The sequence below is a fragment of the Xenia sp. Carnegie-2017 genome, unplaced genomic scaffold (assembly GCF_021976095.1).
Source record: "Xenia sp. Carnegie-2017 unplaced genomic scaffold, XeniaSp_v1 HiC_scaffold_20, whole genome shotgun sequence".
Classification (NCBI taxonomy): domain Eukaryota; kingdom Metazoa; phylum Cnidaria; class Anthozoa; order Malacalcyonacea; family Xeniidae; genus Xenia; species Xenia sp. Carnegie-2017.
The window spans coordinates 13,131,368-13,143,459 of NW_025813483.1; the positions used below are offsets into that span (position 1 = coordinate 13,131,368).

General features: G+C 34.4%; 3 protein-coding genes across 4 annotated transcripts; 2 read left to right on the forward strand and 1 right to left on the reverse strand.

Annotated features, from left to right (window-relative positions):
* Positions 1 to 31: 31 nt before the first annotated feature.
* Positions 32 to 2,047, forward strand: LOC124442982 (peroxisomal (S)-2-hydroxy-acid oxidase GLO5-like). Its single transcript, XM_046993508.1, has 6 exons — positions 32 to 303; positions 464 to 615; positions 686 to 1,197; positions 1,388 to 1,546; positions 1,632 to 1,701; positions 1,825 to 2,047. The coding sequence occupies exons 1-6, from the start codon at positions 152 to 154 to the stop codon at positions 1,890 to 1,892; spliced, it is 1,113 nt and encodes a 370-aa protein (XP_046849464.1). The 5' UTR covers positions 32 to 151; the 3' UTR covers positions 1,893 to 2,047.
* Positions 2,048 to 2,253: 206 nt separating this feature from the next.
* Positions 2,254 to 7,432, reverse strand: LOC124442976 (UTP--glucose-1-phosphate uridylyltransferase-like). 2 transcript variants are annotated; one of them, XM_046993499.1, is made up of 14 exons: positions 7,294 to 7,432; positions 7,068 to 7,190; positions 6,776 to 6,883; positions 6,048 to 6,236; positions 5,291 to 5,493; positions 5,081 to 5,214; positions 4,827 to 4,912; positions 4,679 to 4,747; positions 4,514 to 4,545; positions 4,194 to 4,290; positions 3,853 to 3,931; positions 3,595 to 3,764; positions 3,214 to 3,318; positions 2,254 to 2,777 (listed from the first exon to the last, which is right to left on the reverse strand). In XM_046993499.1, exons 1-14 carry the CDS (start codon positions 7,294 to 7,296, stop codon positions 2,670 to 2,672), a joined length of 1,506 nt encoding a protein of 501 aa, XP_046849455.1. In that variant the 5' UTR covers positions 7,297 to 7,432; the 3' UTR covers positions 2,254 to 2,669. The 2 variants fall into 2 exon arrangements, with proteins under 2 accessions (XP_046849455.1, XP_046849454.1); XM_046993498.1 differs by having other exon boundaries at positions 7,068 to 7,193; positions 7,294 to 7,419.
* A 277-nt stretch (positions 7,433 to 7,709) lies between these two features.
* Positions 7,710 to 12,018, forward strand: LOC124442972 (zinc finger protein 11-like). The gene is made up of 3 exons (XM_046993494.1): positions 7,710 to 9,251; positions 9,607 to 10,080; positions 10,419 to 12,018. The coding sequence occupies exons 1-3, from the start codon at positions 7,906 to 7,908 to the stop codon at positions 11,701 to 11,703; spliced, it is 3,105 nt and encodes a 1,034-aa protein (XP_046849450.1). The 5' UTR covers positions 7,710 to 7,905; the 3' UTR covers positions 11,704 to 12,018.
* The last annotated feature ends 74 nt before the right edge of the window (positions 12,019 to 12,092 follow it).

The window sequence follows — 12,092 nt, forward strand, 5'->3', positions numbered from 1 at the left end:
ACTTTTGAATTTTTGCACAATAACATTCCGCTCGGCTATAGGGCATGAGAAGTAATCAAAATTCAAGAAATAAAGTTCAAATGTGTTACAAAAATAAAAATTTTCTTCCTGTTTCTATGAGGCTCCAACCATGATGCTGAATAGAATTTAAATGAGTGAAATACTACCAATGCAGGAACCAGTATGCATTTCAGATTTTGAAAAATACGCCGAAAAATTTCTTTCAAAGAATGCTTGGGATTATTTTAGCGCGGGGGCAAACGCTTGTGTCTCTTTGAAAGAAAATAGACGAGCTTTTGACAGGTTAGCCAAAATCATTTCATTGCTGGCTTCTCTGATAAGACAATAACTCTATTAGCTTTAAAAATATTTCAACGTACCATGAATTGTCATTTTCCCCAACTGACGTTTTGGAAATGTATCACCCATGTGATATTTACATCTTTTCCTCTTTATGCACCAGGTTGAGAATACGGCCGCGTATTTTGAGAGATGTCTCCTCAATCAACATGTCTACCACTATTCTTGGAGAGGAAATTGATTTCCCAATATGTGTTGCACCAACGGCATTGCAAAAAATGGCTCATTCAGATGGTGAAGTTGCCACTACAAAGGGTATGTGTTGATCTATACAGTTAAACAGTACTTGCTTTTGATGATTAAAGGATGCATATTGTTGTTTCAGCTGCTGCTACATTAAAAACATGTATGATTCTTAGCACATGGTCTACATCTTCTATTGAAGATGTTGGGAATGCTTCTTCTGGTCTAAAGTGGTTTCAGTTGTATGTTTGCAAAGATCAATCTGTTACTGTGGATTTGATTGAAAGAGCAGAAGCAGCTGGATTTAAGGCAATTGTAATGACAGTTGACACTCCATATTCTGGACGAAGATATGCCGATGTCCGTAACCAATTTGCCCTACCCTCACATTTAGAGTTAGGCAATTATACCAAGAAATATGCTACTGCAGTAAAAAGTGACAAAGATTCTGGTCAGGCATCTTTTGTTGCAACATTGATCAATTCCTCACTGACATGGAAAATCATTCCTTGGTTGAAGTCTGTGACAAAATTGCCTATTGTCCTTAAGGGTATTTTAACAGCAGAAGATGCAAAGCTTGCTGTTAGTTATGGTGTTGATGGTATTCTGGTGTCAAATCATGGAGCTAGGCAGCTTGACTTTGTACCAGCTACAGTAAGATTCTTGTAACATGTTTATTAGCCATAAACAGTTTGTATAATTGTTCTTTGATCAGTGTTAATTAGCTAAGAACAATGAGTAACTAGACTTAAAAGTTTTGAGTTCAGAGGTAGAGATTAAATTTAGTAGTATTATTTATGTAAAAGTTGTCTTAACTTATGTATTATTTTGCTGTCTTCTCAAGGTTGAAGCATTGCCTGAGGTTATCTCAGCTGTGAATGGCGAGTGTGAAGTGTATCTAGATGGTGGTATACGGTATGGTTCAGATGTCTTCAAAGCATTAGCCCTTGGTGCTAGAGCAGTCTTTGTTGGCAGACCAATTGTCTGGGGTCTTGCTTATAAGGTAAAGTAGAGTACATGGTACATACATACAGTGCTCATGGAAATTAGTACTCACTAAAGCGAGATTTATATAATTTAACTTTCAGGGTGAGGCTGGTGTTGTGTCGGTTCTAAATATATTGAAAGACGAGTTTCACCTGGCCATGGGACTTGCAGGTAAAATACAATAATACCTTGTTGTAATTTCTCTCTGCTTTAAAGGAAACTGATGTCTGCAGATAATGTCTGGGTGTAATTGTTTTATTTCATATTCCACATTATTTATACTTCAAAAAACAGGTTGTTCCAGCATTGATGAAATTTCCAAGATCATGGTTACACATGAAATACATTACTCAAAACTATAAACAACATATTGAAATATCATCATAATGTAGTGATTTTGTCATTTTATGTCATAATTTGTGATCAGAAATTGATGTATGGATGCTACAAATTTATTGTTATTAAAATACAGAAAAAAGTTGATATGCCTGCACGGCATACTCGTTTTCGCAATAAATTGAAGATTTACACAATTGCTTTTATTTCTAGAATATAATTTTAAACAGAATAAAATAAGTGCTTAAATAATCTACTTTTTTAGACTATTCTCTTCATTAACCTTACCTTGAATAATTTTCCTCTTACAACAGTTCTTATCTAACACTAAATTATTTAGCTTACAGAAGTCTTTCTAATACAAGACAGCCCAAGTAAAACAATGAGTAAACAGTGAAAAGATATCTCTCTCTTTAATGTTTTTGACATGGTTTTAAGCCATCCATTTTAACTGACTTTCTATTCTCTGCTATCCTTTTCATTTTTAAGATTACAATAAGTTTGCATAATTTAGGGTTGATTACATTCCAATAATGATTAACACAATGCCTGATGTTAAAAGCTCAAAAAGAAACAGTTCCTTGAAAACAATGATAAAAATATATATGTAACAAAAATAATTTCCTATATAATCTACTTCATTCACAAGCTGATAGCACATGTTGTGCAGCATTTACTGCTATGTACATTACCATCAATTCACATTCCCACCTTATTTTCTGCTAAATTAAGAATTATTATTGATCTTTCACATAGCATAATTTTCTATAGCATATAGTGGTGTACCTGGCAACTGAATTTTCTTAATGATCCAATATTCGCAAGTTTCCAGACACAATTTTATTTTCAAGAAAAGAACCTGCAGGAATATCAATTCTTTCTCCATGGTTTGCTATGATAATAACAGTCCCCTAAATATGACAATGATTGTGATATGAAAGTGGTTTTGTTTGTTTAGATGAGGCAGGAGCCAACTTTAAGCGCCCATTCTTCAAGACATGTGACCATTATAAAGACATGTTGGGTATACCTGTCTTTTGTAAGTATTTAGACTATACACTATGAAAAAATGGATTACCAGTAGCTAGTTGTATTAGGCCTGGTTAGACCCCTGTTACAATTTTATACAACATACCAAAGACCTATACACTGCTGTGCAAATAATTATGGTACAGCAAAATTTAATGTGCTTTCAATGTGCAACAAAATGGGCATGGTGCACAAGAAATTGTCAACTTGATGACTCTATGTCATATTGACAATATTGCATGTCTTGTTCACTATTCTAAAATAATGTTTCACAAAGTACCCTTTATGATGCTAGAGTCAATTTTATTTAATATTTACCTTTAAAATGACATCTTTACCAAAAGTAACATCACCAGATACAGTAAGGTGATCAAGCTCCAAAATATCAGGAATAGTTTGAAATCTCTGATTAAAAGCATGAACCTAGAATGCAAACTATGCAATTAATGTCTTCTATTTGAGTGTTTTTGATGTTTTTTTGCACATACAAACACACACAACAAATATATTTAAATAAAAATGATGTAGAGACCTTTTACAAAAATAAATTAATACGCTACTAACTCTAAATGTACATGAAAATCAACTAACGCAGCTATTCTAGAAAATTTAATGGCAAAGCAAATTGCACTTTATCTGTAGTGTAAATTCACAAAAAAGAGTAAAGTGAAAAATAAGAAGCACGATTACTTTTCTAACCTTCCAGAAGTAAGGTCCGCTTAGTTGAACAAATGGAGTTGAGGCAAAATGTCGCTTAGGGCTCATCATTAATGCACCAGCATCATTTGTTTCGTATAAATTAGACTTGACAAGAAGAAGATCTGATGTTTTTTTTACTGGAAGAAATCTACTTCGGGGTACATTGATACCTGGGAATAAATGAATCATTTTTGCTAAATCTACGTAAATGATTAGAAATGTGTTATTCATAAAAGAAATCTAAAAAGCAATGCATACCAATAGATCCATTAAAATTCTTGATTGCTGCTCCAACAGCAGTTTCAAGTTGAATAACATTATAACCATTTTCTAAACTCTGACATAACAAACAAAGTGATGAAAATGATGTTTGCAAAGATCAAAATTCAACAAGAACAAGAAAAAATTTAAAAAAGGCTTGCTGTTTTTGTTCACATGAAATACAACCAAAAAAGTCCTAAGGTTTTGGCTATAATAAGTGTGGAAGTGATTTGATGGGAACATGCATTTGGGGTATGTTTAGGGACATGTTATAACATGTAGGATACCAATACTATATGATGGCAAGAGAAAACTTTGAATTATTATATCTTTCTTACCTTGTTATTTATTATAACCTCCATGTGCATTTTCTTTGCATCCAGTAATCGCTTGATCGCAGACATTCGTACCCAAAGGTTATTAGTGTTAAATATCCTGAAAAAACAATGATATTTCATCTTTATTTTGACAGTACATGCTGAAATAATATTTCCAATAGATTTTCTGAGTTCAATAGTCAATAAAACAGCACCAATCAAAACACTGCTAATAATGTCTAACCACAAAGTCAAAATAAATACTCAACTACAAAATTATCCTTATAGCAAGCTCATAAACTACTTGTTCAACATTACTGTGAAACTTTAAAAGATGATACCTAAACTTGGAAATGGACTTGAATTCATCTACCTGAAAATGAGTGAAGAGAAAAACCATCGAAACTAAAGCAAGACAATATTTATACACAAAACATATTCCTACATGCTACTTTGATCCCTGTAAAACAACAACAAACTTTTTTATAGTTTGAGTTAATCCTTACATGTTGTTTTGGCACTTGAGCAATTTCAAGCAAACGTATTTTGTTTTCATACTCAATTAATGTTCCACCCTATAAATAAAAAATGTTTTTAAGAAATCACTTACTCAGACCTATGTACATGTGATTATTTTTTAAACAGACAAAATACCTTGACATCAGATCTTGTTTTGTCAGTCACTTCCATTACAAATTCAACTGTTCCACTAGGAGGGTTGACAATGTAATTCAAAATATCTGGGAGGTTTTCGTTAAGAAGCAAAGTATTATTTGAAGGTATATTAGCTAAAAATGTCTTCCGATAAATCCTATTTATAATAACATTTTCAATGAAGAAAACATAGAAGATTAACAGTTAGTACCCTTATTCCAAAGTAACGAAGCAAAAAAGACTGAAAAGGATACTCAAATCAACAGTGGCTCCCAAGTTGTCAATATTTGATATGAAAACAACATCTTTACCTCCAGATAAGAACTGATCAAGTAGACCAGAATTATAAAATGACTGATAAGTATCGCCATGACCTGGAGGATACCACCTGATGAAGAAATAGTTCATTCGCAAAACCAATAGCATACACAAAAAAACTTTTTTAAATAGGATATTCACTCTACCATTCTGTTTTCCCACCATCCATGGTGGTGGCAACTGGCTGAAGCGATTCTTTCTGGATTCGAGGATGACAACTCTGATTGAAACAATGAATACTGACATTGAACACTTCATATTTTTTTATCAGTTTCATGGTCTCCTCGTGTGTATTGAAGGAGTTCATCAAGACAAGAGGTACATCACAACCATATTTCTGATTTAGCTTCTAAAAGACATTAAAACAAAATGACAAAGCACTTCTCTATCCTAACAAAAATGCTTAATGATACATAGTACAATCATTGATCCTTCTATAAACAATACATAAAAATAAAATTGAGCTGATCTAATGATTTTAATGCACAGTAGTTGCTGTATTTAAGTGACTTTTGGGTTATTAGTAATTAAATATCTACACAGGATGAAAGAACTTTGAACAGTATATCACTAAACGTCATTAAACATTCAATATCATTACTTCAGCATTTACCACATGAAATGTAGAGGTCTAACAATTTGGGTTGCTGTGAAGGAAATCAAAAGGCATAAACCATGTAACAGGCAAAAGCATATTGTTTCAAAGAATAATGAACTTTAAAAATACAAAGTTCTGATGTGTTGCATAACTCTAATTGTTCCCCAAGTGCCATAAATCATAGGACACACATAGTTCATGCAGCAACTAAAATAAATGCAATCACTATGAATGCAATGAGAAAGTTATCTATCAAACATTTCTTTTTTCTACACTCCAGCAAACAAACAAAAACAAACACACACCTGAATCAAGTGAACTGTGAGATCTAGAAATGTCAACTCATTTCTTACAGAGATTAAGCTCTTTGGACCAACACAACCCATACTGGTACCCAAGCCACCATTAAGCTTGATAACAACAAGTTTATCCAGAAGAGCTTTGATTGCTGCTTTATTATTGTCAGGTACAGACAACATATTGTAGGGAATAATCTAAAGGGCATAAAAAATGAGCAAAGTTATAGAATAACCCAGGCACAATAACCTCCAACAACAATTAGGATAGGCTGTTATCAGGAAAAAGATTAGGGCTAGGGTTAGGGTAAGGGTTAGGGTTAGAACAGTCTTGCAGGTAGTTAAGTAAGTTGCAAAGTAACAATTCTATAAATATTTCAATAAATGGTTTTCAAGGATCAGATTTCGGTGCAAGGAGGAGGCAGGACCTAAATTTCTCTACCATTTGTGCTGTTTTCAATTTGACATTATTAAAAACTATTGTTAATAAACAAAGACACAAAGAGCAATAAAATCCTTAAAATATTTGACTCATCAAAGAGCTTTTATAGTTAAAAAATTATTGAAGTGTTAGTTTTTTCCACAATGGAATACTCTCTATCCTTGCGTCTATCAAAACAATTCCTACTGTGAAAATTAAAACCCATTATCAGCTATTCTTTGCTGGAAATTTCCCACATAAGCATGAAAAAATCACAGTAATCATAGCAAATAAATGAAAACAGCTCAAAACGTACAGTGTTATCTGGGGGAGGTCTGATTTTGCTCCAGTCGATCAAATTATCGGTCTCGTGGAGAAATCTTGAAAACAGTTCTTGAAACTGGTTAAACTCCTTCGCGCTTTTCTATACAAAAAGTATAATTGCATATTAGTGGCGAAAATTAAATGCCACAACTCCTAACGAAAGCAAGAAAAACATCAAATGTTAAAAGACCTAATGCATATGTAAAGTGTTGGAAAAAATGTTATAGCATATTTGACGATGAAGTGTATTTGCGATTGGACTAAAGTTGAAGACAATTTCTTACCTCCTTTGTCTCTTTGGGTGCAGTGATGAGTAACTTCTCAAGCTCTTCTGCCATCAATTCCTCTGCATCTTGCCTAGCTAGATCTTGAAAAGCCTTGGAGGACCGCAAACTTTCCTGTCGAGCCTGCTGATAATTCATTGCTTTCTTAAAGTTCTCCATTAAGACAATAATTTATTTATTTAAATCACTAAGACTTGTATTTTTTTCATGCAACATGCATACGTACCATCGCCAATTATATGTTAATCCACGTTTCAAGCTATCTCCAGCTGTTTATTGCTATTTAACATTCCACTCTTTTTCACGATATATGAAATACATTTCGACGTGGCGAAGAACAATGCAGCATGGTGCCCTTGGTCGGAATATCAGGTGATTACATCCGTTAAAATGACAATAGTCGAAAACGTCGTCAAAATTATTTTCAAATAAAAGAGCCTGTAAAAAGGATAAGCAAATTTATTCTTGCCTGAATAGTTAACCTAAAAAGATTAAAAGGTTTGAAATATAGAATATAAAAAATTTTAAAATAAAAAGAAAAATGAGCCAAAACAAAATTTAATCAAAATTTACTCACCAATTTTGATCATATTTTGACGTTAGCCATGTGTATATGAATCGGGTGTCGTTAATAATGTCGATTGTCTTGAACAACGGTTTAGTGAAAGCGATTTCTTTTACTATACAAATACTTAAGATTTAAGAACATTTACCTTCAAAAGGAATACTTTGGTGTTTGTTTGGACTGTAGAAAGAGGGATGAATTCGAAAATTATTATTTTTGTTCCATGAAATTATATTAAAGTAGCATTGCTAACGGTGGTGCCGTTGCCTTCCAATGGACTCCGACATTTCATCTGAAAATCTGCAAACCATGGCGAGTATCGATATTGAGGCAGAATCTACCGACAATGATCTTGAAGTTTCTGATAAATTAGATACATTTCCCTGTCTAGAGTGTGGAAAAGTCTATAAAGCTTACTCAAGTCTTATGAGACATGTCAGGGTCAAGCATTCATTTGGTACTGGCTTCAGTTGTAAATTCTGCAGCGAATCCTTTGCATCAAATACAATACTTGCTGATCACATTCGAAATAATCACGCCGACAATCCAGACATCATCAAATGTTTCATATGTGATAAGATATTTGCTAACAAGACATCTTATCAACAACACCTGAAGATACACAGGACCGATCGTCCACATGTATGTAGTACTTGTGGCAATACATACAAAACAAAACCAGACTTGAACCATCATGAGCAATCCCACAGTACAGTAAGACCACATGCATGCGAGCAATGTGGAAAAGCTTTCATTCGACCTCGAGATTTACAACGCCATATTAGAACACATTCAGATGTAAAACCATTTCAATGCAATGAATGTAGTAAGTCATTCCGTACCAAGGGACAGCTCAATACCCATTCTAAGTTTCATACAAATCCAAATGAATATGAATGCTTCATATGCGAGAAGAAGTTTACTCTGAAACATGCCCTCAAACGACATTTGGTATCACACAGACAAAAAAAACAATTCCCTTGTTCACAGTGTGATAAAGCCTATCATTTTGCCTTCAGACTTAAGGATCACGTGAGAAGAGAACATGATAAGGAGCGAAACTTTGAATGTGATGTTTGTAAGAAAAAATTTGGGAGTCGGGAAAATCTCAAGATACACTATAGGATCCATACTGGTGAAAATCCATTCAAATGCTCTTTTTGTGACAAGACATTTAATCAACTGTCAAACAAAGCACGGCATGAACTGACACATGATGAAAATAAGCCATACAAGTGTAGTGCATGCAATAAAACATTTTACAAGGAGTGTGACTTAAAACAACATGAAAGAATTCACAATTATCCGGATTGCAAACCTTACAAGTGTCCAAAATGTGACAAACGATTTGTATCTTCACAAGGATTAAATTATCACATAACTCGAGATCACAATGGAAAAAGGTATCCATGTACATTGTGCAATAAGTCATTCTCCATTGTAGCTAACCTTAATCAACACATGAAATCACATGAAGTAAGCTGTACTCAACCATCCCTTGATGGCAACAGTAATCCCTCAACAGAAAGAGAAAATGAAACTGTTGTTGCAAGACAGCCACTTGCATTGAGTGGCAAACAGAACAACACAGAAAGTGCTATTGAAAATGGAACAAACAGGTAAAATAATTAGCATGAGTTCACCTACAAATTATTTAAGAACGATCTTCTATAGGTTTTCAACACTTCCTTTACCTTCTTAACATGGACATTGTATTCTGTTTTAAAGGCTTCCTTAAAACAATATTTTATGCTATTTACTTCCCTTGCCATTGAATGAATTTCTAGCTGCCAGAGATGACTGGTTATTCCCTGAAAAATATCTGAAATTTAAGTGAAAAATTCTTTGAATGCCAGTGATGTAAGGGTGTCAAAAAAACATTTGTTGGTTATTGATCTACTTATCTGTATATGTTCCAACAGAGTGATTTTTATTTTCAAACAGTAATGTACATATATATGTTCTTTGTTTTAGTATGCAATTAATGCAAAATGTAGAAGCTTCCCGACCACAGTACTTTTGTTCAGAATGTGGTCTGAGCTTTTACCGTGAGGAAAACAGAAATAGACACATGACCAAAGTTCATGTAAAAACAATCAAATGTGAGTTATGCAAACAAGGATTCAAGACTCAGCAAGAGCTTAATACACATATACCAGAATGTTCTGGTTTCACAGAATCAGAGTTCTTCTGCACCATATGTGAACATGTGTTCTCATGTAAAGCCAGTTTTAGGCGACATATGGGGATCCACACTGATGCTGTGCCTGTATCATGCACAGAATGTGGTAAGGTGTTTCGAAATGAGAAGCTTTTGAAGAGACATCTTATTGTTCATTCTGAGAATAGACCGTTCCAATGCAGAAACTGTGATAAAGCTTTTCGACGTAGTGATGACCTATTAAAGCATGAACGTGTTCATAGTGGAGAAACACCTTACAAATGCAGGTGATATCTATGCATATGTTGTAGCATGGTTTGACACGTTTCAATAATGTCTCATTTACAGCAAAACCAGTGTTTTAAAAGTTCTTTTGAAAAACCAACTTTGATTTTTCTCATTAAAAATTGTATGCTTTACTCTCTCTGCAAACCTTGCTTTTCTCTCCCCTATATTCCTTCCTTTTCTCTCCCTATATTCCTTGCATTCCCCTTTATATTCCTTGCATTTCTCTCACCATTTATATTTATCATATAGTATAGTATTCAACTTATCATGTATTATGTCAAGCCAGCATGTTCTAACAGACCTATACAACATCATAAAATAACTCAATCTCTTGCAGATACTGTGGCAAAGCGTTTAAACAGAGCAATAACTGCGAACGACACGAACAAACTCATGGCACTAACAAACGCTTTAAATGTGATGAATGCGAAAAGAATTTCACTTCTGGATACGAATTACGAAAACACAAGTTGATTCATGAACAACCAGACGTCAAACGCTTTCAATGCCATCTGTGCCCGAGAAAATATACACGCGAAAAGATTTTAAAGGCTCACATCAAAAAAGCACATACCCATCCCAAGCATGTATGTGACACTTGTGCAAGCAGGTTTGCGACCCTTCGTGAACTAAAAAAGCATCAGAAATCACATTTTGACGAAAGCGTCATTCCACAAACAAAAACTTCAGTAAGTAAACGAAGTAGGATTCAAACAAATAAAAGGAAAAGTGAAAATCTGGTGGAGCAGCACATTTCTAAAGGTAGAGGTGATGAAGGAGGTGAGGTTCAGATGGATGAAGGGAATAATGAAGACCATGATGATGGGAAGAATTCTTCTAGACATAGAGGTTATGAAGAGCATGTAGTCCAAGAGAATGGAGTGTGTGGTAGGCATGACAAGGAGAACTTGGAAGGATCCATTTCTGTTGATAAATCTCAAATAGATAGTGACGTAAACAAAGTGAAGCATGAAGATGATCATCAGATAGAGAATGGCGAGCTTATCATTGAGGTCGAGATGGTAGAAGATGGAAAAGATCAAGGAGAAATGGAAGAAATGAATGAAAAATGGGAAAATGATGGGGCTTGTGATGAGGTTAGGCAGGTGGTTGTTTTTATGGAACAAATTGAAAATGGTAACGGCGATTGCGCTATATCCAGCGCTCATGGTGATCATTGGGGTACAACAGGGAACGTGCATGATAAACAGGATGAAATTGGGAACTTAGAGAAAACAGTTGACGCAAACGAGACCATTGATTTAACAAATGGGCACGAAGAATGCGTTGGACAAAAATATATGGATATTCGAGAGAATTCTATGATGGGGAATCATGTGACAATGAATAGCATCAACAAGGATTGTGCCGATAAAGAAAGACAAAAAATGTGTGGAAATGACGACGCAAGCAATCGCATCGCGAAACATCACTGTGATCCAAACCATAAAGATGGCGGTGATGTCGGCAAATATCGTTGCCAGGAATGTAAGAAAGTTTTTAAGACGGAGAAGAAGTTGTGGTCACACAAGGCAAAGGTTCATAATATCATTGAAAGTTCATCGGAGGAAAGTGACACGGAACAGATCGAGGAAGAAAACAAATATCTCATCAAAGGGTAAAGATAGATACACGAAGTACCACTAATGCTCATTGTTGCTCAGCCAAAGAGGCTTATGGTAATTCAGAACGAAGCAATAATGAACATGTGAGGATAGATATGAATGACAGTAGTATTGATAATGTGGACGGAGAATAATGAACATGTGAGGATAGATACAAACGGCGATGGTGCTGACTGTATATGTCAGCGAATAAATATTTGTTCAAAGTAGAATTACTAACTGGTTCGAATCTCTAAAGAGGTCGTTGTTCATAGTTTTTGAGGAAACCGTATGGAGTAGTTTTCTGTTGCAAAATACACATATTTGAAAATATGCCTTGTTTCCATCTTTTTTCAAAAAAACCCTTTTATAATAATAAAGTTTACTTTGGATGCGCAGCATTCTTC

Excerpts from the sequence above, each read along its gene's own strand:
- LOC124442982 (XM_046993508.1), top strand. The coding sequence starts at position 152 with ATGAGTGAAATACTACCAATGCAGGAACCAGTATGCATTTCAGATTTT. Across the intron at positions 616-685 it reads TGAAGTTGCCACTACAAAGG|CTGCTGCTACATTAAAAACA; the intron begins GTATGTGTTGAT and ends TTGTTGTTTCAG. Across the intron at positions 1,547-1,631 it reads TCTGGGGTCTTGCTTATAAG|GGTGAGGCTGGTGTTGTGTC; the intron begins GTAAAGTAGAGT and ends TTTAACTTTCAG.
- LOC124442976 (XM_046993498.1), bottom strand. Across the intron at positions 5,215-5,290 it reads GATGGTGGGAAAACAGAATG|GTGGTATCCTCCAGGTCATG; the intron begins GTAGAGTGAATA and ends TTTCTTCATCAG. Across the intron at positions 3,319-3,594 it reads GCGGACCTTACTTCTGGAAG|GTTCATGCTTTTAATCAGAG; the intron begins GTTAGAAAAGTA and ends TTTGCATTCTAG.
- LOC124442972 (XM_046993494.1), top strand. The coding sequence starts at position 7,906 with ATGGACTCCGACATTTCATCTGAAAATCTGCAAACCATGGCGAGTATC. Across the intron at positions 9,252-9,606 it reads ATTGAAAATGGAACAAACAG|TATGCAATTAATGCAAAATG; the intron begins GTAAAATAATTA and ends TCTTTGTTTTAG. Across the intron at positions 10,081-10,418 it reads GAAACACCTTACAAATGCAG|ATACTGTGGCAAAGCGTTTA; the intron begins GTGATATCTATG and ends AATCTCTTGCAG.